The sequence below is a fragment of the Aspergillus sydowii genome, assembly GCF_001890705.1.
Source record: "Aspergillus sydowii CBS 593.65 unplaced genomic scaffold ASPSYscaffold_1, whole genome shotgun sequence".
In the NCBI taxonomy this organism is placed as follows: domain Eukaryota; kingdom Fungi; phylum Ascomycota; class Eurotiomycetes; order Eurotiales; family Aspergillaceae; genus Aspergillus; species Aspergillus sydowii.
The window spans coordinates 4,932,640-4,957,687 of record NW_024467859.1 but is presented as its reverse complement, the minus strand read 5'-3'; the positions used below and the strand labels follow the sequence as shown (position 1 = coordinate 4,957,687).

The 25,048-nt window shown below is 49.7% G+C and overlaps 12 protein-coding genes across 12 annotated transcripts; 4 read left to right on the top strand and 8 right to left on the bottom strand.

Annotated features, from left to right (window-relative positions):
* Positions 1 to 500: 500 nt before the first annotated feature.
* On the top strand, positions 501 to 1,612 carry ASPSYDRAFT_128424 (DUF3716 domain-containing protein; the record flags this gene model as incomplete). Its single annotated transcript, XM_040840495.1, has 3 exons — positions 501 to 684; positions 734 to 1,069; positions 1,118 to 1,612. 3 exons carry the CDS (start codon positions 501 to 503, stop codon positions 1,534 to 1,536), a joined length of 939 nt encoding a protein of 312 aa, XP_040708990.1. The 3' UTR covers positions 1,537 to 1,612.
* Positions 1,613 to 2,528: 916 nt separating this feature from the next.
* On the top strand, positions 2,529 to 3,341 carry ASPSYDRAFT_85157 (YdcF family protein; the record flags this gene model as incomplete). The annotated part of the gene is made up of 1 exon (XM_040851485.1): positions 2,529 to 3,341. One exon carries the CDS (start codon positions 2,529 to 2,531, stop codon positions 3,339 to 3,341), a length of 813 nt encoding a protein of 270 aa, XP_040708989.1.
* Positions 3,342 to 5,189: 1,848 nt separating this feature from the next.
* On the top strand, positions 5,190 to 6,310 carry ASPSYDRAFT_39969 (uncharacterized protein). The gene is made up of 3 exons (XM_040845994.1): positions 5,190 to 5,505; positions 5,562 to 5,906; positions 5,961 to 6,310. The coding sequence occupies exons 2-3, from the start codon at positions 5,613 to 5,615 to the stop codon at positions 6,162 to 6,164; spliced, it is 498 nt and encodes a 165-aa protein (XP_040708988.1). The 5' UTR covers positions 5,190 to 5,505; positions 5,562 to 5,612; the 3' UTR covers positions 6,165 to 6,310.
* A 575-nt stretch (positions 6,311 to 6,885) lies between these two features.
* Positions 6,886 to 8,312, bottom strand: ASPSYDRAFT_39968 (proline racemase family protein). Its single transcript, XM_040845993.1, has one exon. It carries the CDS (start codon positions 8,127 to 8,129, stop codon positions 7,065 to 7,067), a length of 1,065 nt encoding a protein of 354 aa, XP_040708987.1. The 5' UTR covers positions 8,130 to 8,312; the 3' UTR covers positions 6,886 to 7,064.
* A 1,398-nt stretch (positions 8,313 to 9,710) lies between these two features.
* ASPSYDRAFT_27129 (uncharacterized protein) lies at positions 9,711 to 10,457 on the bottom strand (the record flags this gene model as incomplete). Its single annotated transcript, XM_040844361.1, has 3 exons — positions 9,711 to 9,959; positions 10,011 to 10,259; positions 10,320 to 10,457. The coding sequence occupies 3 exons, from the start codon at positions 10,455 to 10,457 to the stop codon at positions 9,711 to 9,713; spliced, it is 636 nt and encodes a 211-aa protein (XP_040708986.1).
* A 601-nt stretch (positions 10,458 to 11,058) lies between these two features.
* Positions 11,059 to 12,260, bottom strand: ASPSYDRAFT_39965 (uncharacterized protein). The gene is made up of 4 exons (XM_040845992.1): positions 12,129 to 12,260; positions 11,827 to 11,988; positions 11,762 to 11,768; positions 11,059 to 11,669 (listed from the first exon to the last, which is right to left on the bottom strand). The coding sequence occupies exons 1-4, from the start codon at positions 12,240 to 12,242 to the stop codon at positions 11,203 to 11,205; spliced, it is 750 nt and encodes a 249-aa protein (XP_040708985.1). The 5' UTR covers positions 12,243 to 12,260; the 3' UTR covers positions 11,059 to 11,202.
* Positions 12,261 to 12,450: 190 nt separating this feature from the next.
* Positions 12,451 to 16,175, bottom strand: ASPSYDRAFT_169431 (DNA-directed DNA polymerase delta POL3). The gene is made up of 3 exons (XM_040843400.1): positions 15,593 to 16,175; positions 13,355 to 15,531; positions 12,451 to 13,306 (listed from the first exon to the last, which is right to left on the bottom strand). Exons 1-3 carry the CDS (start codon positions 16,004 to 16,006, stop codon positions 12,568 to 12,570), a joined length of 3,330 nt encoding a protein of 1,109 aa, XP_040708984.1. The 5' UTR covers positions 16,007 to 16,175; the 3' UTR covers positions 12,451 to 12,567.
* Positions 16,176 to 16,612: 437 nt separating this feature from the next.
* On the bottom strand, positions 16,613 to 17,191 carry ASPSYDRAFT_128417 (uncharacterized protein; the record flags this gene model as incomplete). The annotated part of the gene is made up of 3 exons (XM_040840494.1): positions 16,976 to 17,191; positions 16,751 to 16,903; positions 16,613 to 16,687 (listed from the first exon to the last, which is right to left on the bottom strand). Exons 1-3 carry the CDS (start codon positions 17,135 to 17,137, stop codon positions 16,613 to 16,615), a joined length of 390 nt encoding a protein of 129 aa, XP_040708983.1. The 5' UTR covers positions 17,138 to 17,191.
* A 189-nt stretch (positions 17,192 to 17,380) lies between these two features.
* Positions 17,381 to 19,571, bottom strand: ASPSYDRAFT_85150 (Zn(II)2Cys6 transcription factor; the record flags this gene model as incomplete). The annotated part of the gene is made up of 3 exons (XM_040851484.1): positions 17,381 to 18,289; positions 18,339 to 19,252; positions 19,307 to 19,571. 3 exons carry the CDS (start codon positions 19,569 to 19,571, stop codon positions 17,381 to 17,383), a joined length of 2,088 nt encoding a protein of 695 aa, XP_040708982.1.
* A 197-nt stretch (positions 19,572 to 19,768) lies between these two features.
* ASPSYDRAFT_85149 (MFS transporter) lies at positions 19,769 to 21,505 on the bottom strand (the record flags this gene model as incomplete). Its single annotated transcript, XM_040851483.1, has 3 exons — positions 19,769 to 20,747; positions 20,798 to 21,171; positions 21,242 to 21,505. 3 exons carry the CDS (start codon positions 21,503 to 21,505, stop codon positions 19,769 to 19,771), a joined length of 1,617 nt encoding a protein of 538 aa, XP_040708981.1.
* A 557-nt stretch (positions 21,506 to 22,062) lies between these two features.
* Positions 22,063 to 23,369, top strand: ASPSYDRAFT_194161 (uncharacterized protein). The gene is made up of 3 exons (XM_040843686.1): positions 22,063 to 22,598; positions 22,674 to 22,853; positions 22,912 to 23,369. The coding sequence occupies exons 1-3, from the start codon at positions 22,110 to 22,112 to the stop codon at positions 23,308 to 23,310; spliced, it is 1,068 nt and encodes a 355-aa protein (XP_040708980.1). The 5' UTR covers positions 22,063 to 22,109; the 3' UTR covers positions 23,311 to 23,369.
* Positions 22,911 to 24,930, bottom strand: ASPSYDRAFT_39962 (Zn(II)2Cys6 transcription factor). The gene is made up of 2 exons (XM_040845991.1): positions 24,835 to 24,930; positions 22,911 to 24,786 (listed from the first exon to the last, which is right to left on the bottom strand). Exons 1-2 carry the CDS (start codon positions 24,891 to 24,893, stop codon positions 23,376 to 23,378), a joined length of 1,470 nt encoding a protein of 489 aa, XP_040708979.1. The 5' UTR covers positions 24,894 to 24,930; the 3' UTR covers positions 22,911 to 23,375.
* Between the last annotated feature and the right edge of the window lie 118 nt (positions 24,931 to 25,048).

The window sequence follows — 25,048 nt, the reverse complement described above, 5'->3', positions numbered from 1 at the left end:
ATTTTATTCGGTTATTATCTCTGTATTGTTTATGCGGATAAATTGTAAAAAACATCTTTCAAAATGGCATGTGAGCTTCGGTAATTCTCCCTAATTCCATGATGCTACTGCGCATTAACTTGTTTGATCAAACTTACAGACATTTCGAATTAAGGAGCAGTGCAAACCTGACCTGTGCTGCAAGGGCTGTCCCGATCACCGAATAACCCCCTGGGACAATGAGTAGAGATAAGGATGCGGAACACAGTACTATGACCACAAAGCAATAGGAGAGGAATAACATATGCAATTGTCTTGTACGAACAATCAATGTGTTGATGGTGGTTCAGATGAAGCAGTGAGCTTGTGTTAGAGCGCCTCCCACGGTTTCCAACTCTCATATATCCATCGTTGAAGGCATCAGCACAATATATCCCCATATTCCTTTGCTTCTGATACCGAGATCAAACTACGCAAGCCGCAGGCACACAGTAATTTACAGTTTAGCTGTTTCCCCCAAGATGACCTATCGACTTCTTAATAACGGTGTTATCGAGGGCTTTCATACCTACAGGGCCGACCTGCCGGAGCCTCCGGTTATCAAGCGATCTGCATCCGAAATCGAAGAAGGCGATTTCGAACAAGACTATTCGCTCCGCAAGTCCTCCCGTCTAGCAGAGTTCCGGGAGAGAAGCTTCTCTGAATGTAAGCATGGGCTCTTTGCCATTTGGGAACAGGACACTGAACAAATTAGTTGCTGGAGTCACCATCGATGATCTTCCCATCGCCCCGCTTGGGACCTCCAACCCCATTATGATGTACTATCTGGACTTCCAAGTGAAGAGAAAGTTGGATTGGAGTATGGACGAAAGTGGGAACCCGAAGCGCAGACATCTCGGAGATACAGGGTCGTTAATCGCTGGGCTTGTTCAGACCCGCGGCGAGGTGGCTGAAACCCCTTGTAGTTGGTGTAGCCGTGGAAAGGGAGTCTGGCAGACATGCGTTATCGGGTCCGATGTACAGGATGGAAAGCCGATGAGCGAGGCATGCGCAAACTGCCGTTTCAGTCGTCGTGTTGGCTGTACTTTCCGTGAGTATTTGGCCCAAGAGACACACGCTGGTGGCTAAACAGACGCAGGGACAAGCTACTATGACAGAGCCGAAAGCTTGGAGATTACTCCAGAAGTTGACTACGGTGATCAAGCATACCAATCCCCTTTCCTGACCCCTCCTTCGAGCAACCAGCGTCGCGTGCCGCTTTTGGACTCACGGCTTCAGTCACGGCGAGTGGTTGAATTGCCGGACGACAGCGATGTCCTAGAGACGGCCCCAAAAGCTGAGGCAAAAGTCTCACCCAGAGTCTCTTCCCGTCACGATGGCAAGGTCATTCCATTTCCTCTCGATCCGAAAACAATTAACGACCTACCGTTGCTGAAGCTGGCCGTGCTTGATCTCGCTGCACAATTGGCGGTGGTTGAGAAGAGGGTCAGTCAGCTCGAGGAGGAGGAGAAGAAGAAACAAAAGAACAAGGACGGAAATCCTTGGGACCTGTTGTAAGCTTGAAATCAGGAGATGTAACTTTGCTTTTGTTGTTTAGTGGATTGTATCTGTCTTGTCCAACTCGAGTTCTTGCTCTTATCCAGAAACTCTTCTCTCCTAGTAAAGTTCTAGGTAAGCATTGAAATGGACTGCGCAGCATCCTTTAACTTTGCCCTGTCTCAGTTGGTAAACTGCATCAAACGGCTGCGATAAGCTGAAAGCTCCGTATATAGGAACCAGCAATCCTCTTTCTACCAACCCCAAAACATTGGCTTTATCCTTCCGCGACCTAGTCAAGATGCCTACAACCTATATGTTATCTAGAATGATGATATACATTGGAATATCGCCCACAACCGCCGTTCCGTCCCAGAGGCGGGCATCCCAACACAGACAACAATACCCCATATCCTCGCCATGTGGGGAACAATGCGATAGGTAGCAGGTGTTGAAGCAGCGACAAATACCACGCGCACGCCCCTACCTTCGACAATCCTGCTGGCGTCTTCGCGAAGTATGTGGGGGCTGACAATATACTATTGATAATGTACCTTTAGTTGAGCCAAAGCATTTAGTGAGACTTTCTGTAACGCCCAAAAGGACAAGTGGCTACCAGAAAACTTTAAGCCCTGTCGGTACAGTTTCGGGGCAGTGGCACTCCATATCAATTGCACAAAGTTAGATAGGCGCTATACCGGCACGATCATCTATCTTCCACCCTGAAACGTTGCCCCAATAGCAACCACGATGTTTACATCCTTGATTCTATAGAGATTAAAGCAGCAGATAGATCGGTGTATAAAAGTCAAATGTTGATTCCGGTGGATGAACGATTCTTATACTTGCAAGAAGTGCCTAGTCCTGAAACAGCTAGTGCTCCACCGGCAGGAATTCCTTTTTTTGGTAGTCGCCTCCGACCGAGTCATTTCTTCTCATGTTCAACATCACTGAACAACATCCAGCAGGGAAACTAGTCAGAAGTCTCCAAGTGCTATTTAGAAAATTACAAAATGACTGCTTGTTCTCCTGAAACCGTCTCAGATATTAATGCACTGTCTGAGTACTTGAGTGACCCTCAGTTAGACAACCTTTCCTCTGCACCTCCGGTGGACTGCATAATAATATGCGCCTCCCAAGTCCTTTTCGGGGCTGAAACAATTTTTCACACACTCGAGAAAAGGCCAGATCTTACAAAATCTTTGGTGCTTTGCGGCGGCGTCGGTCACTCAACGAAACTACTCTACGCTGCTGTCCGGCATCATCCTCGCTACTCAACCCTCGCCAACTCGATCGAAGGACTGCCAGAGGCTCGAGTGCTGGAAAGGATTTTGGATGAATCATTCGATCGTGACCGAATTACGGCGCAGGGATGTCAGATTCTGATTGAAGATCAGTCCACCAACTGTGGGCAGAACGCCTCGTTTAGTCGCCACGTGCTTGAGCAGGCAGGCTTCCAAGAACCCAAATCGTGCATCATCAACCAGGATCCAACGATGGTGCTTAGAACGAAGGCTTCATTTGAAATGGCCTATGGCGACATATTGTCCAAAGTCTCGTTTCTCAGCTTCCCTGGGTTTGTTCCAGAGGTCCAATTATCAGACAATGGCCTTTTGGAGTACAAGCATACGGAAGGTGTGTCTGGTCTATGGGAGCTGGATCGGTTTGTTGATTTAATCCTGGGAGAGATACCGAGAATAAGAGACGATAAAGAGGGTTATGGTCCACGCGGGCGTGGCTTCATATCTCATGTTGACCTGCCGGCTGATATTGAGCTGGCGTGGTCTCGGTTACGAGTTATATTCGAACACCATAGAGTTAGATAATATAGAATCTTGAATTGCCAACGCCTGAAGTGTAACTTGGTGAGATATTATGGGCCCTAAAAATGTAACAACAAGAGTATAAGGAATCCAAACCCGATGGGAATATAGCCGGTGCCAATAATTCACCAAATCCTGTTGCCCACTGAATACTTGTCTCTTGAAAGACAGACTTGGAAACATAAATTTCTGACCGTCATGGCTGTGAATGCGACACTTACCGATGGAACGAGGGACTAGTTAGGTAAGATAGTGTATAGCATCATAGTTACTTACCTATTTGGGAAAGAAAGGGGCTGGGAACACTTTCCCTGCGTGATGTCACGCAACGCTCCTTCCATCAAAGTCAAAAAACACTTATATACATTCCCCTCCCCCCACCCCCAAATATATTCTCCTCTCAACTCTCATTATAACTCCCACTTCAAACATCATGCGGTTAGCTAGCCATCTCTAGCAAAACTGCCTATCTCCACCGTGACTCAGACCTTGGAGCTACTGCTACTACAGTCAGGTACATTCCACCCCTCTTCGAATGACTCCATGAGGGACGTCTAGGGAGCTTACTAATACGTTACAAAGTCTATCAATTCTCGCCAGGAACGATGTGCCGCCGGGCCTCTTTTCTACCTTTATTCGTCCACAAAACAAAGACTTCTTTCCATTTCGACACTCCAACCCTCGCCATGTTGGCTGTAAGCGTCTCGTCATACTCATATGATAACCAAGTGTCTCGTCCAGAGACTAACGTGCCACAGGACAGCTACGCCAGCCATTTCCCCAGCCGTCCAGACGACCATGCCAAACCCCGCCGGAAAAGGATCCACTCCCTTATTTATTTTTGACTGACCTTCAACGGCGTATTTCCACTCAAAGAGGTTCAATTTCAATCATTCTCCGGTGCGAATGATACTGTGGCGCACCGCAGTTAACAAACACAATTCTCTTTGAACCCTCCGGTCAGAAGCAAATCGCTGGGGAAGAAGGGCCAAATACCCCTTGCCAGGGCAACGGCTAATACCACAGCACTGGCAACGCCAACTGCAGATGGGTATATCTCCCCTCGTTTCACCTTTACTAATTAAAACAGCTTTTACTAATATATCATAGGGTCCGGGCCCTCGCTGCAACCGAGGAAACAACAAGCGATGCGCCCGCCGCCCCGCGAAAAAAGCTCACCCCCTGCCGAGAAGGATTCACTTTTTCTCGTATCGACAACATGTCTCGACTCAAACAACCTCCATCCCGATCCTTCTCCGGTGGAGACAACTCAAAATGTCTCTTCTGTCCAGCATCCCATTGCGACCCCAGGGCCATGAAGTAGGGTTCAAATCGGAGTTTCAAAAACTCAGCAAGGAGATATGGACCACTTGGGCATGGGCTTGACCTGCTGAAGCGCTCAAAAGGGAATTGTCCGATCTACGTCTCGTCAGGATGGACCAACCCTGGATGTAACTAACCAGTACAATTGACAAGGGTATGGGTGAGTATGAGTGGGATCGGGAATGATGGGACTTATTCTTTTTATATAAAAATATAGTAATGGTCTCTGCATTCGAATTTACCGTGTTCTGTCTCTCATGGTTCGCACATGGAGTATCACATAAACCAGACATCGCAAGTAGCACCAGATTTGCTCAGAAGAACAATTGTTTAAATGCAACTAGTAAGGCAAGTAAAATGATCAAAAGCGAGTCTGTCGACGACATATTTGTAGAATAGAGTAGACTTACAGCTTAGGCAGCTAAGAGTGCTTTCGCCCATGCGTCCATAGTGACCCCGCCCAACGACCATGTACCACAGAAGACGAGACGCCAGCCGGAAAGCCAATCCAGCCCTTTCTATACACAGGCAAAACAAAGATGCGCAGAGCTACAGATTCATGGTCTACTCCACTCGCTACCGTGTTTATACAGAACCCAGCCAGCCTCCCCAGAACAGTGTTGGCTATTTGGGAAAGAAAGGGGCCTGGGAGGGAGTAGCACTTTCCCTGCTTGGTGTCACTCAACGCCCCTTCCATCAGAGCTGATAAACACTCATGGACACTTCTTCCCTCCCCTCTCTTCTCTCCCGTCTCTCTGATTTTCATCGCAAACACTTCACAAAGCTGTTGGTTAAGCTACCTCCAATAAACGATCTGGCTCCCTAGAACCACAGCGATAGCCAGGCAAGTTTCCTCTGTTCAACTTTGGATCTTTACACTAGCTAATATAGTTCATGCAGATATTTGATACTGGCGAGGGTCAATCTGCCTCCCTTCTCCACCTTATCATCATGTCCCGCTCAAACACCCAGAAACAATTCTCTTCTTTTCAACGGCCTTCCCCTCGCGAGGGTAGCCGTCCCTCCGGCACTGGGGCGTGGAGATCCGCTCCCCAAAATCCTCAAAATAACCGCAACCCTCAAAAGTTGGACTCTGGCCATGGTCAGAGGAAATCCTATCAAAACTCCCAAAACCACCATAACAACCACACGAACAATAAACACTACCACCAAAAAAGGAACACACAGAAGAAAGTTGTGTTCCTTAATTCTAAACCTCGCCACGCCGGCGCCGGTTTGGACTTTGTAAGTTCCTTAATCTCTTACCCTGTTACTTCACTAGAAGCTAATATATTGCAGGATAACGACACCACAATGACGAGGATGCCGTCTCCATACTCTGCTAAGCAGTGGAGACGCATCCAATACCTCCGTCAGCTCCGTGACACTCACCAATACCTGAAACTCCACCAGGGACTCAACAGTCCAGATCAGAGACCGCCACAGGACGTGGACATGACCCGCGGAACCCCAAAACATATTATCCGGCCTGCCTCTTGTTAGGCTAGGTGCGACCCTGCATCCATGTAGCTACCGTTACTACTTTAGTCAATCAGCCATGCATGGCTTTTGGTGTAGTGGTCTAGCGTTCTCCGAGATGATCTGTACATAATTACGAATTACTATTACTATAATTCGAGTTCCTTGGGCACCAATGGCGCGTTGCATAAAGCAGACACCGAAAGTAGTAACGGATTCTCTCGGAAGAATAGTCATTCAAATCGAAGGGGCAAGACCGGTAATAAGGTAAGGGCAGATTTGCCCCCGACAGATTTGTAGTATTGAGGGACCGCGCACTATGGGAGCGTCTCGCACCTAACCGCGAAGAATAAATTTCTCCATGTGTCCAAAGTGTTTGACGGTCAGGAAGTAGTGAGCTGGGCTACCTACATGCCAGCCCTCGGAATGAGGAGCTACGTTATGCGAGTTGGTAAAGGCATAACCCGACAAAAGGAGCACCACAGAGTCTGGGATGACGGAGTAATATGTATGTCGATTCTATATATACCACAAAAAGCAAGATGCCACTGAGGGATCCGCTTCAGCTATTTCTATGCGCAGGCAAAACAACGAGCCGCATAGGTACAGGCTCATCGGAACCGCCGCTGGCTATCATGGTGGCGCTGAGTTCAGCGGTCAAGCTTTAAATAGTGCAGATATACGAAGGAGTCATAGCTATTCCTTGGATACACTACGATAACTGGATCTTATAGATATACGGAATTTCCGTGTCTTACTAATATTCTTGTAAAATAACTAAAAGCTTTCGTCAAAATAGATTATGGGCCCTAGATCTAGGTAGTTTAGCGTCCAATTTTCAAGTATCGCTAGTTGATTGATAAGCTCATTTAACCCTCGTATATTTCTGCGACCATCGTTACATGGGGCCCCACAGGATATACACTACACTGTCCCGTCCACAGCATGAGCATCACATCCGTGCAACGGCCATTGGTCACCCAACCTATAGCCCTCTTGAAATGGATCTGTCGAGTCAAGCACAGCCTGTCTGAAGCCGGTTATCCAAGCGCGGCCCTTTACCGTAGGCAAAACCGCGGGATATTTCCCAACTTTTGTCAGTCCACGAATGCGACTCACGAACTCAGTCCCTATTATGCTTCGGTGCTTGAAGATTTCTCCTTCCTTAATCTGACCCCTGGAATGCATAACAGCTAGCCTGGCACACGTCCCAGTGCCGCATGGGCTGCGATCGAAGCGCCCGGGCGAAACAACCACAGCATTAGGTGCAACCTTGCAGCCATCTTCCGTGCGAAGAGGCTCTGTGAACGATATTACAGAGAAACCCGTAATTCCTGGGTTCTCGGGGTGGACTGGGGTATATACAGCCTCAGTTGCACGCTTGATGCGTTCGCCGATAACAATTAACTCGCGGGAGTGGCTGCTGTTGACCGACAGACCCAGGGAGGCAGCATCCACAATCACATACATCATCCCACCGTATGCGATATCAACAGATATCTCGCCCAGACCGGGGACTTGGATTTTGAAGTCAAGCTCGAGCACAAAGGCGGGGACATTGTTAAATTCAACGCTCTTGCATTTGCCTGCTTCGCACTCCGCGGTGACGGTTACCAGCCCAGCAGCGGTGTCCAGGGTAACTTTGGTAATAGGTTCTTTCATGGGGATCATTCCGGTTTCTAACAGCACAGTGGTGGTACATATTGTATTAGAGCCGGACATGGGCGCGTATTCATTGCTTTCCATGATCAGAAACCCGGCGTCGGCGTGAGGATCGCAAGGTGGGAGAAGAAGGTTAACGTTCATGGGAGCACGACCTCGAGGCTCATTGAGTAAGAACTGTCGCAGGTCGTCTCTTTTCGTTTGGAAGTGCATGAGCTTGTCGAACATGGTCTTGCCGGGGACATCGAGGACACCACCGGTGATCACGTCGCCGACTTCTCCTTCGGCATGGCAGCCGACGATATTGATAGAGCGTGAGAAGGGCATTGGCAGGCAGCAAGTAGATTGATATAGGGGAATCAGATGTGAGTATTGCGGGTGCTCGTAAAGAGGACAGAGAGGGAAACGACCACTGCTCTTTCTGTGGTCATTTTTGTGGTCGCGTGCCCCGGCTTAAATATAGTTTGATCTGGGACCAGATTCCGGAAGCTCTGGCCGCTTCGATCGCGGTGGGATCGAATGCAGGAATCGGGGATCATCGCGGGGTGATGCTGATAATGCGGCAGGCGCTTCCGGCGGGTCTCAGCTCGGGTGATCGGTTTGGGGGCGTGGGGGGCAGCCAGAGAAGCGGGGTTGCAGGTTGAGGCTTGGAGGCCCAAGCTCTGACAATTGGCTCAAGAAACAGAATGATAGAGGATGTGGGTTGAAAAGAACCTGGCTTGACAAATTTGGTGGTCGTCAATAGCGAACTTACCGCACGGTAGGGAAATCAGGAAAGCTCCAAGTAGATGGGTGGAGGTGAGACCGGCGAGATGTGATGATTAAGCGCAGAACGAATAAGAAGAGAGCAGTTTTTAATTTACGAGAAACAGGGAAGGAACTCCCAGGCGATGGGGTCGTGGATTAGAGGCGTGGGCAAGGAAGGAATAGGCTGAGCAATGCGCATTACAAACTGGGGTGGGTGTCTTTCTTAGAGGCGTGGGGAATTACTACAAAATACGAAGACCAAGAGAGAGGAAGCTCGACGTATTGTCAAGATGTTCATTGACTCACTCTGGAGATCAATGAGATAGTAAATAGAGACAGCGGATAGACGTATCCAGTAAGGTAAAACACCAACAGAAGTACTCGCAACAGCGTGCACTCAGTTGCAAGACTCAGGAGGTGCAAGTAAGAACGGATATGAAAAGAGATAGGAAAGATACAAAACATCTGACAAGTGAGATGGTAGGTTGCCATTCAAAGGCAAATAAATGGATAACAGGCGCTTCAAAACCCCCCCATTTGGGCTGCGAAGCCAGGGAAACATCCAGGCAACATTTTATGTCTGCTCCGGTAAAAACCTGGTTGGGGTCGATACATGAACAAAGGTGAAATATGTTGAGGTTCTTGGGAGGTGATGGCAGAATGAGAGTGGTAGTGGTAAGGCCTGGACACCGCAGGCGAGTGAGGTAAAGGTAGAGTGGTAGGAGTGATCGTGAAGAGAAGATAGGATGTTATGAGGTGAGGATAAGGTAAAGTAGAGTATGAGGGGACTAGGAGAGGTAAGGTCAAAGTGCGGTTTATTTATAGAAGACGGGCCAAGGTAGTTCGGAAATGAGAGTAGGCCTTTGAAGGTAGAAGTAGAAGGTGGAGGATAGAGGGTAGTCCACTCCGTTGTGGAGTGCTGGAAGTTGTGGGAGGCAAGTAGATGTAGTGGTTGTAATGGTGGTTGTTGTTGTTTGAGATACTCACCGCGAGGGCCTTCACCCAGACGCTGGGACATAGGGCTGCCGACCCTGGTCCCTGGCAATGGTTGGCTCGGCCATCACACCATCGGGCCCGATGGAGGCGCCAGCAGCTATCCTCAACCTTAGCTGCCTGCATCGTGGGATCATACCTTCTCACGGTTGGTGATCATGGTGGATTCTAGAAGTTGTCGGGAACATCGAGCATATCAATATCAGAATATCGATCGATCGGAGCCTCAAAGACAGGAGCAGCCGGGGCGGCGGGCGCATCCACGTCCATGGCCATGATCTCTGAGTCGATATGCCCGAGTTCGTAGTGTAGTTTGTGTAATTGGTTTGTTTCGCGCAGGTGACGCATATATTGTATGCGCCTCCATTGCTTTTTAGTGTAAATAAACGGCACCCCACTCATCGTGGAGTCGTTATCCTAAAGAGGGTTAGTTTATAAGGTAAGAGAGAAGGGCGAAAGGGTACTTACAAAGTCAAGACCCCGGGGGGCGATGGGGACAGGGTTGTTCCGAGGGGTTACGCCCTTCTTGTTGCGGGTTTTGGAAGAATTAGGGTTGTTTTGGCCTTGGCCGGGGCCGGAAATTAGGGAGCCTTTGGGGCTATACTCTGGAGGAGGGTAGGCGTACTGGCCACGAGCTCCCCTCCAAGTGGGTGTTTGTCTCGGGCCGGCAGAGGCGTTCCACTTGTTGGTTCCTCGGTTGCAGCGAGGGCCCGGACCCTGTGATATATTAGTCAAAGCTGTTTTACTCAATAGAGGTGAAATAAGAGGGATGTATACCTGTCTGCGGTAGTTGCCAGTGCCGTGATATTGGCCGTTGCCCTGGCGAGGGGCATTCGGCCCTTCTCCGCCAGCGATTTGCTTCTGAGCGGAGGATTTGAAAGAAGAGAATGGAGTTTGTTGATTGCGGTGGGCCATGATGTTGTAGGTGGAGAAGAGGTGTCAACGATAGGTTCAAAGCAAGAGGCCTCACACAAGAAGGTCAAGGATTCCACCTAGTTAGAGTCTGTCGAGGCCCGGTCTGTGAACGGATCTGCAAAAAAAGGACTAAACTTTTCGGATTTTGTTCGCCTGGGGAGGTGAGGCTTTGTTTGAGGTTTTTTTTAAAAGCAATTAACGATTTGAAAACAACGTCCAAGGTTGGGCTCTTTTTGGAGGCAGGTCCACTTTTGTGGGTGTAGTTTCAAGGTCTGCGGAGTGGGAGAGTGAGGTTGTTCTTGTTGTCGTCGATGGAGATCACTTTCTCAGTTCGGATTAAGAGAAGGGCGTTTTTTCTAGATGTCTTCTTTGGTAGAGCAGTAGATGATAGTGGTCACTGGGAACAATGGAGGAGAGTTGAAGAAGGAAAAAAAGATCGGGGGACTGCCCGTCGAGGAGAGCCCTTAAATGGATCTCTGAAAGTGGGAGAGGAGTCATCGAGATAACATGCCACCAGAAAAATTTGATAGAAGGCCATGGTGGTGTTGTGCCTGAACATCTGTCAGGGGAGAAGTATAAAATAGGGTTTGACCAGGAACAACACGCCTAAACTATACCGGCACGAAGAATGAAGTTGATTGGTTGATCCTAGATATACATGGTCCTAAAAATAGCAATCATCCAGCCCTAGACTAGGACAAGGTCGAACGATATTCTCCAAAGGCTGAAAACAACAATTCCAATCCTATCGAGGCTCTCCATCATGCCACCGATTAGCTCCCTGACTCATTCTAAACTTCTTTCTCGGCTTCATGCTACCTCTCGACGAAGTGCTAGTATTGGACGCGAGGCTATCACGCTCCCGTTTCCGTTTTTCAGGTTTCGAGTCACGCTTGCGCCGCTGGTCTTCTTTAATTTCTAACCGTCGTTGCACCTCGTCTGAGATATCCTCCGTCTCCAATGACACCGGGATGGCGCCCTGAACATCCTCATCGGCGCCGGGAATAACAACATCTGTTCGTTTCCGCTTTGATCGTTGCACCTCAGGCAAAGGTTCTTTTGACTCAACCCCTGATTCTATTTCAGTGTTTGAGAGCCTATTTCGCTTCCTTCTCTTTCGACCAGAACCATCCTCAGGCGTCGATAGTTTGGCATGCGTAGAATCAGTACCATCACCTGTCGGCCGCGCAGGGTCAGACCGACGACCTATCCCTATTCAATCGTTAATCATGACATGACCTCGACTAAGTTTTCTTTCTTTCGATATTTATAGAAAGGACCAGAATAATAACTGTACAACGTACGTGGTGTCTATAACGCATTAGCAACCGTCCCCCCAACAAAACAGACGTAAAATACAAAAACTTACAATATGTTTCTTGACACCCTCAAACTGAAGCATCAATTTATTTGTCCTCTCAATCATGGCCGAAATCAGCTGAGAGGCCTCTGGGTCTGACGAGACCTGCTCTTTCAACGCCTGGAGCGTGCTCAGGTGCGATGAAAGGACAGAGTCATGCTGCATGCATATCTGTCCGGAAACAAAACACCGTTAGCGAATAATTACAGTATTTTAGAACGGCAAACTATAACATATGATAGTATCCGCAAGTGAAAATTTTTATAAGCGAAATAATTGGTCGAGATATTGCTACAGATGATTTCACGCACCTGCGGCCATAACATGCCGGGATTCGGCGTGGTTCCAGCATTATTACCCCTCTCCTCATCGGGAATTTCCTCGACGGTGGGGTTTAAGGGCGTAGATGAGTCTGGGAGGGGCATTGGGGCGGATGGTTGTAGAGGAAGCGTGACTGAGGTCCGGATAGAGTTTGGCAGGTCAGGAATTGCAGGCTCCACGCCAAGACTGCGGTTCCTGGCTTACCGCACCAATCAGCGGCGGCCATTTCTACTGAGGACAAATATAGAAGGAGCGTCAACCACCCGACCTCACTTACCACCGAACCTACTGGAAGAGTCACAATTAGTTATAGTGGTACTGTATTGTATTCAATCATGTATCCATACGTTATTACTGCCCAATGCGCCGTACTAAGGTAGTCATCGCTAACGCCAACCCAAACCAAGGTATTAATACAAGCAGTCCTGATCACCATGCACCCACGTCAAAATCAAATCTAGCTATTTCCTTTTGGGAGTCCTCCACGTCCTTCTTCGCCTTCATGCGCATGTAGAAAATAGGACAGTCGCGAGACGAGCAGATGACCTCGCAGTGAAGACTGCCCTGGCACCGCTGACACTGCGTCCATAACCGTCCGAACCGAACCTCCAGGTCGGACATTTTGGTCAAGCTCTTGGTATAGAGTTCGCCCAGGCGAGGGCGGCATGACTCACAGACGGCACCTGCTTTGACGTCCTTGCCCCTCAGCGGCTTCTTGCAGCCCAGGCATGTTTCCGTCTTCTGGGTGAACTTCATCAGCCCACCCATTGTCGGCACAGCCATCGCGATTGACCGGGTGTGCTCGCCGTGGAGCAGTTGCCCCACCTTCTTCTCTCCGAGAATGGGCTCGAAAATACGACCTAGCGGGTTGGCGAGTTGGTTGTCGAGGTAGTATCGTGTGTCGATTGGAATGTTGTTTTCAAGGACATAGATGGGGTCTTCAGCCTTCTCGAAGTTCTTCGCACCAGCAGCGCCTTTGACGATGACGTACGCGACACGGTCACCAAGAGTAGGCGCAGAACCGGCATCACGCTTTCTCATGCGTTCGGCGAGCTCGACGTGGGCTTGTTTAGCAGTGTAGATCTCCTTGGTCAAGGCTTTCGTAATCACCAGTTTCGACATATCGACCTTATTCTGCAATAAGTCGGAAATTGTGTCTTTTACGTACCTGAAAGGAGTCAGTAAATGATGTAAACCACATTAGGCTGATACGTACTCTTGCGCGGCTTCTTCGTCCCGGTCAATCAGGATCTTATGCAACACAGTCTCAATGACGTTTTGGACGAGCAAGCAGTTGTCTCTACGAACAGTCTCAATTCCTTTCGTGTCCATTTTGTCGTACTTGTTCGGGTTTGTCCAGAAGAGACCTGCGTATCGCTTCTTGTTGATAAGAAGATACGGAAAGTAGACCTTTTCGAACTCCAGCTTGATCGGCTTGATGAACTTGGAGGACACGTACTCAGACGCCTCTTGTCCAAGCCTCATAGCCTCAGCAAGTTCCGTCACACCAAATTTCACCATTACCGAGTCAGTATCACCGTAAACGACCTTCGCATCGTGAGAGTAGCCATTAGCGATGGTGTATCTGGCCTCGACCTCGGTCTTTGTCTTTTCGATCATTTGACGGCCATAACTGGTCGTACTACTGGCAATCGGTAGACACGGTAGTTTACCGACCGTAGCACCAGTCAAACCGTAGACACTGTTAGCACTGATCTTCAAAGCAAGCTGTCGTCCGTTCAACACGGCCTTCTTGAACGGGTCAGTTTCCGAAGCAAGGTCTTTCTTTGCCTTCTTTCTGGCACCCAACAATTCTTCCAAAATCTGTGAGAGGAGACCCTTTCGCACTTTCGGAGTACAGAACATATCGCCGCTAGGGGTGACAATATAGTCCTCATCCTTGACCATTCCAGCGGCGCTGTTTTTGTTCAGTAGTGTGGTGTAGCAGAGGTTGTGGGCTTGCATGATAGAAGGATACAAAGAAGCGAAATCGAGAGTTGCGATGGGGACCTTGTAATAGTCGCGGACAGGTTCGATAACGGTGGCACCCTCATAGTCCTGCTCGTCCGTTGATTTCATGTTGGGAATAACCAGCTGCTGTTCCAACGCTTTACGGTACAGTTGACTCAAGAACTTGACTTGTTGCCCGCGGGAGAGCAGGAAATTAAATGGCACACCCGTGACTCTCGCCATCTCAGTATAATTGACCAGGCACATCAGTTTGTCCATCAGCCGCTGTGGTAGGTATGCATCCTTCAAACAATAAACCGCCAATCGACGCCGTGAATCGGGGGTACCGTTATAAAGCTCGGTAATCATCGTATGGTGAACGTCTTCTTTCTGTTCTCCAAGGAACTCGTACGACACGGAATTGAGGGTATAACTTCGCAGGTTGTGATCTCTCTGGACGAGCTGCAGCAAATCCAACTGTATTCTTCCGTTTGTATTCGTCGTCTTCGTATCGCGGTTGCCCATTTGCTTGCTAGAGAAATTCGACTCCTTGGCCTCAGACCTCATACCGTTGAGTCGGGTCCAGTAGGGGAAGTTGGTACACTTGAGATGCTTCGCTCTGTCCAATAAGTAAGGAAAATCGAAGTTGGCAATGTTGTATCCAATAATGACATCGGGGTCGACCTTTTGGACAAAGTCTCGCCAAGCCATCAGCATCTTCTCCTCCTGTTGGAATTCCAAAATTTGAGTGTTGACGATCAAGCTGCAAGTGTTCAAAGCAAAGACATTTCGGACGAACGGTTTCGATTCTCCGTAGCGAGTCACTACGTTGGCGATCTGGATGACTGGGTCTTGGTTTGGTTCTGGGAAGATCCCCTTTCGTCCCGCACACTCGATATCGAAAGAAAGAATCCGCAATGGTGCCATTTTGGCCCAGTCACCAACCGGTTGATGCGCGATAAGATCACGATAGTCGATGCGTGCTTCGAGCTGACAGTTCGAAACCTTGTCCTCCGGCGCGTGGAGGTGGTATTTCCCTGCCGGTGCCTCAACCCAGGACATACCCTGAATGCCGGTGTCGATCATGAACCGGAGAAGGTACTGAATGTTATCGAAAGTCAAAATTCCAGGTTCCGATTTGTTCCACAGCCCCTTATAGTTAAACGTCTGCGCCTTTGTCTCCAATGCACTTCGCAGCTTGGGGATGTGCTTGGGGTCCGTCGCTGTGATCTTCAAGTAGTAGCTCTTCTTGTTCCCCTGGAATCCATAAATGTTCTCTCTCATTGTTATTTGAACAGAGTCGACAACGGTTGTAAAGTGTGCCATCTTCGTCTCCAAGAAAGCACGGTACGGACCGCAATCTTCTTTCGTGAAGCCAACAGGCGCAGCAATGTAAATGTAGTGTTGAAACCCGGTAACATGGAGCAAGACCGACTGGCCAACCTATTTCCAAGCGATCAGAAAACGACCCCAGGAAACCCTCTGACGCGAGTAAAAAACATACCTCCGTGACACCAAAAAGCCGAATAGCCGCCTTCCCCCCATTCGCCGTCCCCTCCTCAGCATCAATCTGCTGAAAACAAATATTCTGCTTCGTCGGATCGAACTCGCCCAGCGGCGGGCGCTCCCACTGCTGGTCCTTTTCCGAGTTATTCTCCTTCAACCCACTGATATCCTGCGTCAACTTCTCCAGCACTTCCTCCTCGAACTGGCTTTTCTGCGGCTGGCTCGAGCCGCCAACTTTCCGCTGCGCCGCACCATTTTGGGTCCGCGGGCTGGGTTTCACGGCCGCAGCAGCAGGCTCAGCATCGATCTTGCGTTTCTTCATGCCGGGGGGTGATTGCACGGTGCCGCGGGGGTTCGTGTTTGTTGCGTCGCCCAGAACCCGCTTCTGGGGCAAGGCGATGGCTTCAGGCATGGCGGGCGCTCATATACAACGCATGGGCTCGCTTGCAAGGCAAGGGCAAGGGCAAGGGCGGTTGCAAAGGCGTACAGCTAGTTAAGCTGCGTGTATGGAATTCGGTTTGAAGAATGTGAGCGAATGTCCAAGGCCTGTGTTTTGGTGCAATCTGGGCGCGAACGATCTGGGGCAGGATAATTAATTAGAGACGTGTCTTGCGCGCGCGTGACGTGACCCGACGCGTTTGAAGATGTCACGTGATATTTCAACTTTGTGCATATGATTATGCATGTATTAATTATGCACACTTCAGCTGGAGACATGAATACATAGTTATTCTTTGATGGAGTAGGTTAACTTCACGATATTGTTAAAACGGAGTCACTGATACTGTGGATTAGATTATTTAATGGTGTAATCTGCTATTCGCCGCTGGCATTGTTCTTCCTGTTGAAAGCCTCGATTTGTCGAGCAGGATATATATAGTTGGGTTTCCCTTGAAAACACTACGATACATCGATTCTAGCGTCAGGACGATGAATGTATTGGTAGGTTTTTAACTTAATAATCTACCCATACTACCGCGTTAATTCGTTAAAACTGATCACCTAAAAAGCTCTTGATCTAAAGATGAGCAACAAGCTCAATCTCCACCTCCGCATCAAGCGGCAAACTAGCAACAGCGACGCAGGTCCGACACTGTAGAGAAGTATATTAGACAAATGACCATTAACGAAATGACAAAAAGAAAGAGATCCATACCGGCTTCACGCCATCATTAAAAACCTTGCCATATCCCTCGTTCACCTTCGCGTAGTGCTGCATGCTGGAAAGGAAAATCGTCACCTTGACGACCTTGCTGAGATCGCTGCCGCCTGACTTGAGGACTTCTTCGAGGTTCCGGAGGGCTTGGATCTTTATATCTATATTAGCAGGGTAGGCTTTTTAACGTTATGGTAGGTTGGTTAATGATTATGGGGGTTCTACCGTCCTGTCGGACGCATCGCCATCAACGAACTTCCCTGTCTTTGGATCGATGCCGAGACTCCCTGAACAGTAGACCATGCCGTTTATGATGATTCCCTGAGACATCAGTGGGCTGGGGGCTGGGGCGTTGGGGCTTAAGATGGCGGCCTTGGTGGATGTCATTTTGGTGGTTTTTGCGGGTACTGGATTGAACAGGATATTAAAGGTACAGCTCGGAGTCAAGAGTAATATGCTATAGTATGGAACGTCTACTAAAAGTGCTTTGAGTGATAATATATAAGAGTAAGGTAACCACGGCGGGAATATCGAGCGTGGGCGAATTCGGGAACGCCTTCCTCTCCAAGCAAACCGGGCGGAGTGAACAAGGGCAAGCGACAGCGAGGCCCAAATCTGTATTGTACAAGTCTATGTTAGCATCAGGGCCGTATTATTTCTCGTCGCGATTTGCCTCCACAGACTCGTTTTCCGGTCTCCACCACCCGGCCCCTCTGCCCAAACCTGCTCGAGGAGACCGATGCCGGGGCTCATAGACCCAATGGCATGCGGCTCCACCCGCGCATACCAGGTTCTAAATCGGTCTTGGAGATGAGGGTCGAATGTCTCGCTTGCCGCGATAAATGCTGGCCAATATAGAGGAGATGCCTGGACCTGCCACTCGGCTTTGATCCGTTCAACGGCCTCGATGCCCTCGAGCACCTCCTCAACAAATGACTTCAGATATCGATGACCTAAGAGTCTTATATGCTGCGCGAAATATATTATGATGGCCATGTGGAATGCCCGAGTCATGTTTTGAATGATGCCCGTGTTTGCTGCGGGTCTTGATGTGACATCAGTATGTGTGGTGTCTGCTTGCCAGTCCATGATGTTGGTTTCCAACTCGTCACATCTTTCAGCCAGTGGCGAGGGGATGCTTCTGCTTTTAGACACCTTTCGTAGCTCGTAGACCGCGTTGACAAGGTCAGTCGTTTTACCTAGGAACACTAATAGGCTCCTAGGAATGGCATATATGCTTTCATAGGCACCTGCCTGTTTGGTGTCGTCGGGACTTGCAAATGGCGAAGTTACAAATTGGGAGCCCTCGAAAACGGCTTCAGATGCATGAAATGATGGTGATGTGGAATCAGCTTCGGAAGCCTTTATAGGAGGAGCGCGTATTGCTGTGCTTTCGTAGATAGTACGCAAATAGAAGTAGATGCGATGAAGAGCTTTGGCCTTATTCGAGTACTGTGTCTTCCACTTTGCGGTCTCAGTAATAAGTCTGCAGGCAGCGTCTAGGTGAAGACCGCAGCTGGCAATATCACCCGATATAACCTGTCCCCAATGTAAATTTGATATGCAACATTAGAGGACTGGGTCTTACATTGATGGAGATCATGGAAAGCATGGTTGCGAGGAACTCCTTATATTTCGGCCTGAGAGCAGAAGTAGACCTGGTTTTGACAGAATCCTTCAGCAGAGTCATGGCCGTACCGTGGAAGTGCATAGCCTCCCTCCTCCATTTTGTCGCTTCGTCATTTCTGGACTGCAGCCTGTTATGCTTGGACAAATAAAAAGCGCTGACTGATAGTAATGTGGTCCTCAGAGCAGCTCGTATTTGGGAAGTTGAGCCGTCCACTACCATTTCTCCAGCGCTCTGCAGCATGCATGGTAGGTGGACGGTCTTCCAAGGGCTTTTGGGGCTATCAAGAACCGGAAAAAGATGAACAACCGTGGTGCCATAGTAGTGCATCAAGAGGCGTTCATTGCTGGACAGATGTTCCGGAGACAGAGGTCGCGGGATGACGGGACTGAAGCTGATTTCCCAGGTATCTTGGGCAGGGTGCGAGCCGTCGGTGCCTTGCAAGTCAAGGATATTGAGCTCGCTGAAAGGATCAAGTGTGAGAGGTTCCTCTTCAGTGGCGAGTTGGAGCGATTCAAAAGGGTTCATGTACGGCCTCTCGATGGTGCAGATATCCTCCACCGAAAGAGGTGCAGTGATTGCCGGTATTGAATCGGTACCCTCTTCGGCGACCTTATCAGAGGCTGCCTGATCTGGAGATGGTATAAAGGACACACAGGCTGTTTCTTGAGAAGGGAGAGGAGAGTTAGCAGGAGGTGTTCGAGAGATGCCTGCATCGCGATCGGAATTCGACAAATCGAATACACCGAAACCCCCGACAAATGTAGAAGACCCTTCTCCATTGCCTTGATCGCTAGCTCGCCCTGGCTTTATCGCATCGATGGCAACCAAGGCCTCATCAACCTGGCACGATGGAGGCGCATCCTCATTGTCACCTATGATCCGGTTATTACCTATACAATTCACAGAGATAGTGGGTAAGTACACACCAGACATGAGCCGCCGTCTACATGACCCAGTTATAATCGGCTGATTAGCAACACCCTGGCTATCGTCTTCAAGTCCAGTACCGGGGGCCATCCACTGCAGTCGGACCCCGTATCCACCGCAGGGAATGCCTCGCTGGCGACATTGGCGACAGACTGGTCGTTCCTCGTCGCATTTCACCTTGCGTGCCCGACAGGTCCAGCATCCTGTGAATGTTTTGTTGTGCTTGCGAGGCCGATTGGCGGAGCGAAGAGAGTGGGTGGGCATTGTAGGCGATGAAGTTGTTGGAGAAAGAAGGAAAGTCAGAGCGAGAGTTGGAGTTGATCTCGCGGGGTTAACTAATGCTGACATCTGATAATATTTTAAAACGATATTTTCGAATATACAGCCGATTAGGAGGGAGTGTTGGCAAAGGGTTAAACACCCATTCCATACATACAATACAACGCATAGATATAGATCGCTCAAGCAGCAGCCCTCCCCCTCGTCTCAACAGGAAGCCCCAGAAACACCAAACCAGCAAGCACAAACAACGCCGCCGAGATCCAAACCGGCATATCCGTCTCAACCCCCGTATACGCCGCAATAATCGGCGCCATAAGACCAGACGTCCGATTAAACATAGCCACCAATCCATTCGCTGTACCCCGGACCGGCGCGGGAAAGAGCTCCGGTGTATACGAGTAAAGCAGACCATAGACAAGATTCTGGAAGAAAGCAATCGCGCACGTAAACCCTAGCACGGCGGCGTTGGTAGAGGCGCGTGTGAATAGAAAGAGGAAGACGCCTGTGCTAATGCATGCGATTGACCCAGTCCCCTTGCGCCCGATATGGCGCATTTCGACTGTGATTCCGCCGAGGAGCGAGGCGGGGATTCCGCAGACTGCTTGGATGGCGTAGTTGCGGTAGACCTGTGCTGGGGAGGTGCTGCTGTATTCGACACCCTTGGCCGCGAGGTAGATGGGGATGAAGGAGTTGTAGAGGGGGTATGCCATCCCAATTGAGCACCAGAGGAAGAGCATCATGGTTGTAGAAAAGGCGAGACGAGGGGTCGAGAAGAGGGCTTTTACCTTGTCTGGGCTGAACTTCGTGACGCTGCGTTTGAGGATGCCTGTGGACGTTGTATTCGGGGCTTCTTGGGGTTCATCAGATTGCTGGCTTGCAAGCTGGGCGTCGATGTCCTCGAAATGGGTGACTGTCAGCCAGGTACTGGTTTGATTTCGAGATGCGACTTTTGATACGACGTCGACGGCTTGCTTGTCGAGGCCCTTTCCCAGCAGATATTTCGGGGTTTCGTAGACCCGGAAGAAGAGACGTGCCAGGAACATAGCCAGAGTGAGGCCTCCGAAGGTCCAGTAGCAGTATCGCCATCCAAGATTATCTTGGAACGTGCATTGACCAGAAGGCGTGTCGGAAGGGCAAGAGTACTTTGCCATCAAAGGCCTACCATGGTCAGTATACCGTCCACCGGAGGGATACGACAGATAGCTTACCAAGCAATCAACGCAGCAATAGCCTGTCCAAGGGACCAGAATGCCGACTGCATGGTAAGCAGATACTGATGCGTAGCAGGAATAAACTCCAGAAAGATGGCGCTATCCACAGGCTGATTTCCTCCAGTTCCCACGCCAATAAAGGCGCAGAACACTGATATGGCAATGAAATTAGGGCTACCGGCACCAACCAGCCCTGCTACAGAAGATATCAAGAGAGTAATATTAAACGCCAGCCGTCTGCCGATAAAGTCCGCTGTCATCGGCCAAATGCTCGATCCCACGACTAGCCCAGCGTACTTGGCCACAGTGAGGAAGGCAATCCGGTCAACAGAGAACTCGACTTGAACAGCGGGGCTGATGATAGTTATAGCCTGCATTCAGAACTGCACAAAGGGTCATTGTCAGTCGCGACGCCCGAGGAACTGATGATACTATACCCACATTATCAATAAACCACCCCAGGCCAGTCAACGCAAAAACCTTCCATTGAAACGAGCCCATCCCCAGGTCAATCAAGGCCTCGTTCATGATCGCCACTTTCTTTTCATACACTTCGTCAGCGCCCTGGGCGATAGTCGTAGTGTCGATTCCGTGGTAGTCGACATGGCCAGCCGCGATATCTTTGTCGGCCGTATCAACGAAATTCGCCTCTTGTTCCTGGGAGGCTGGTGATTTCTTCTTCTTGACGAGGCTTCTGTTTGCCATTATAAAAATTTACAAAACTCAACGAGATTGATTTTCAAGATCAAGGTGTACCCCCGACTTGGAACTTTACCCAGCTTAATACCCAGATTGTACCCCGCGATGCAGTTGTCCCGATGGATTTTTGATAGAACGTAGACTTGGAACTGATAGGAAAACTGGACCTAATCTGGTAAAATATTCCTTCTCCTCTAATAATCCAGAAAACGCTCTGGGTTGCACATGAAGATAGAAAGACTCAAACTGTTGATATCGGTTTGGAGTAATATCTCCACGAAGGCTGATGGAAACCCCTCCATCTCCACCGGCGGCTAGAATGCCCCAGATCCAGAAACTGTACTGCAGATCTGGATCTTACCGAGTACGACATGAAGAAGTGGGGAAATGCTGGCACTGCTAGTGTATACCGCGCGCTTCGAATACCTTCAGTTTAGTATAGTGCAGAGGCAAATGATGGCGGCTCGAATTACCGAATGCGCGATGCCACCCATCTAAATAAGATAAATATGCCACTGCATACTGCAAATAAGCGGATGGATTACAGTACTCTTGCAAGTGATCACTGCTCTTTGATATCTCGCTCTACCTAATCTATCAACAATTCAACATGGCTCCCCCAGTTGCACTCGAAACTCCACATGCCGGTAGCATACAGCCAAAAACACAGGATGGTCCAGCCCCAAAGCAAGCTGGCGACCAGTTATTCAACCCAGCAAAACACCTCTCCTTCTCCCCACCCTCCAAAACCCTCCAAATGTCCGACCTAGCCCTGTCACCCACAGCTCTCTCCAGCGTCGCAACAACAGAACCATTTCCCCTCCTCTCCCACGATTCCGTCCTCGCGCACAGACGAGAGATATTCAGCCCGGACGTGCTCGATAACTGCATGCACCACACGCGGCCCGGCTCAGTCCAGATCCGCGGAATGGCCCCGCGCTACGCCCCCTTCATCCACCAGTTCTGGCACTCGCCTGAGGTGTTGAAGATCATTAGTGACGTTGCGGGCGTGGAACTTGTTCCGGCGATGGATTATGAGATTTCCCATGCGAATGTTCAGCTCGGGGCTGGCGGGTTAGAGGAGGTACGTGGGACGCCTGTGGACCCGCCTGTTGCGACTGAGGAGGCTATTGCGAATTTTCGCCGAGAAAAGGAAAAAGAGAAAGAGGAGGAGAAGAAGACAGTGAGAGAGGCTGTGACCACTGATCAGACGAAGCCGATTATTGAGTGGCATAAGGACTCGCACCCGTTTGTTTGCGTTGTTATGCTCTCTGACGCGAGACATATGGCTGGGGGAGAGACGGAGTTGATGAAGGGAGATGGTGGCACCTTGAAGGTTAAGGCGCCGCAGATGGTGAGTTATACCAAGGTTATCAGGGTTTACAGTAAATCTGCTAACTTTATACTCTTAGGGCTGTGCTGTCTTGCTACAAGGACGATACATCACGCATACCGCAGCGCCAGTAACTAACATGCCGGAGAGAGTTACCATCGTGACATCGTTCCGGCCGAAGAACCCAACGCTTCTGGACGAAACAACAAATGCAAACGTCAGGAACAAGGCTCATCTTTCGGAGCTGTACTACCAGTGGACAACGTACCGTCTGGACGTGCTGGCAGAGCGTGCGCGGATCACTGCAGAGGCGCTGCGTAGGCGATACGAGGACAACGTCAAGCAGTCGGATCCAGAAGGGAAGAAAGGATTGTGCCGCATCGAGACGGTAGATATCTCTGCGATGCAGAAATGGGCAGACGAGCAGATTGCTTATATCCAACAGACGATGTACGAGATGAGGCCGCTTGGGCAGTAGCCTAGCATATCTCTGACACGGGTAGATAACTGAGTTATAATTAAATGCGTAAGTTCAACAACACCTTATCCCAGTAGAATCGTACTGCTCGTAGTATTTGCTATACCTGCGTCATTTGCACTCCAGGACTTGAGCAGCATGTCTACCACGCAGCTAAAGTGCTTCATGCGAAATTGTCGCTCAAGAGCGTTCAGGCGAGCGAGGATATACGCCCGCTGGGACTCATCAAAGAGAGTCAACTCCTCCACAACAATCCCGATCGGCCAAAGAAGCGTACTTTCGTAAGGTGAACCTTCGGGAAGTAGTTCCACCAACTGGACTGCCCACAGGGCCAGACGACTCTTAGACAAGTCTTGCTCCATGGGCATATGTTCGCGCTGACGTCTGTAGACCAAGCCTGCGATTCGATACAGCTCCGACATGATTTTCTGGTCTGTTGGTCCACAGGCCCTGATCAAATGTTCGACACGGTGGACATGGGGATCTTTCGTGAGATATTCGTTGTCCCAGGGAACACGAGTCTCAGTATCGCCCGACGTCACCAAGGCAAAGCTAGGAAACCAGTCCAGCCGGCCATCCCAGGCAACAATTTCTGCGTCAGTAACAGTTGGATCACCAGAGCTAATACGCGCGATAAGGCAAGGGAAAGCGAAACGCCCGGGGCTTGAAAGCCGATCCAGGGAGAGCTGAGTCGAGATCCCGGTGAGGTAAAAGTCCGAAAGAGTAGGCGCCCGCAGTGTTGTTGATCGAACAAGGTCGTTGTACCAGAAGAGATTGAGAAGAAAGTCAAACTCCCTGTCTACCGGCCAGAATAACGGCTGGGAGCAGAGTTGGGCTATAAAGCTTAGATGAGGAGACCAGTTCTCTTGGCCTTCGCCGGCGAGTTTCTCGTAAAGGAGTAATAGCATACAGCTCGCAAAGACGCTGATGATAGTTTGATCATACACCCCTGCTGGCCTGTTGAGCTCGACTTCGCGCATATTAAGCTGTGATAGAAGCTGTCGACATCCGCCCAGTGCCTTCTGCCTCAGCCGCAGCATTGCCGCAGCCATGCCGAATGATCCGTTCTCCCAGCTCTGAACGGCACTGAGGGCGAGGAGTGAATCCATGACAACACGACTCTGCGTAGCGAGTGGTAGCAAGACGGTCAGGAATGGGTTTGTAGGGCCTGAGAAGGCGGGATAAGTCTTGGAGAATCTCTGGATGTAGCGATCGAGAAGCACAGATTCGGTCGCGTCGAGCTCAAATGGCCAAGCCGAGAGTCCGTATATTATTTTTGCTGAAGCGATATTAGGCCGGTTGTTCGTAAGAACTGTGTTTGTTGCTGTACTAGATTTCAGTATGCCTGGTCCCCTCTTCCTCATTCCTTCCCTCCGCTTGTCGTCTTCCCATACAAGTCGGAGATTCCTCTCACAAGAAAGCCCCAGTCTGCTGCAGTTCCGGCATGGAATACCTGTGACATCACACTTCTTTTTCCTGGTTCTTGTTAGTGATGTTCACAGCGCAGGTCCGGTGTCGGTCTACCTTTTCCTGCAGGTCCAGCACCCGTCGCGCGATCTGCAATGTTTCTGTGTGGAGCCCATTTCGATAGAACAATTCAGTAACTGACGAACCGTCAAGATGCTGACGGGAGTGGGAGTCAGTTAAAGCAAGTCTGGATTGGAAGCTGAGTGAAGCTAGACTCCATTGCTCCCATCACTATTCCCAATTAGGGCATCAGTTCCCCAGGCCCACCAGA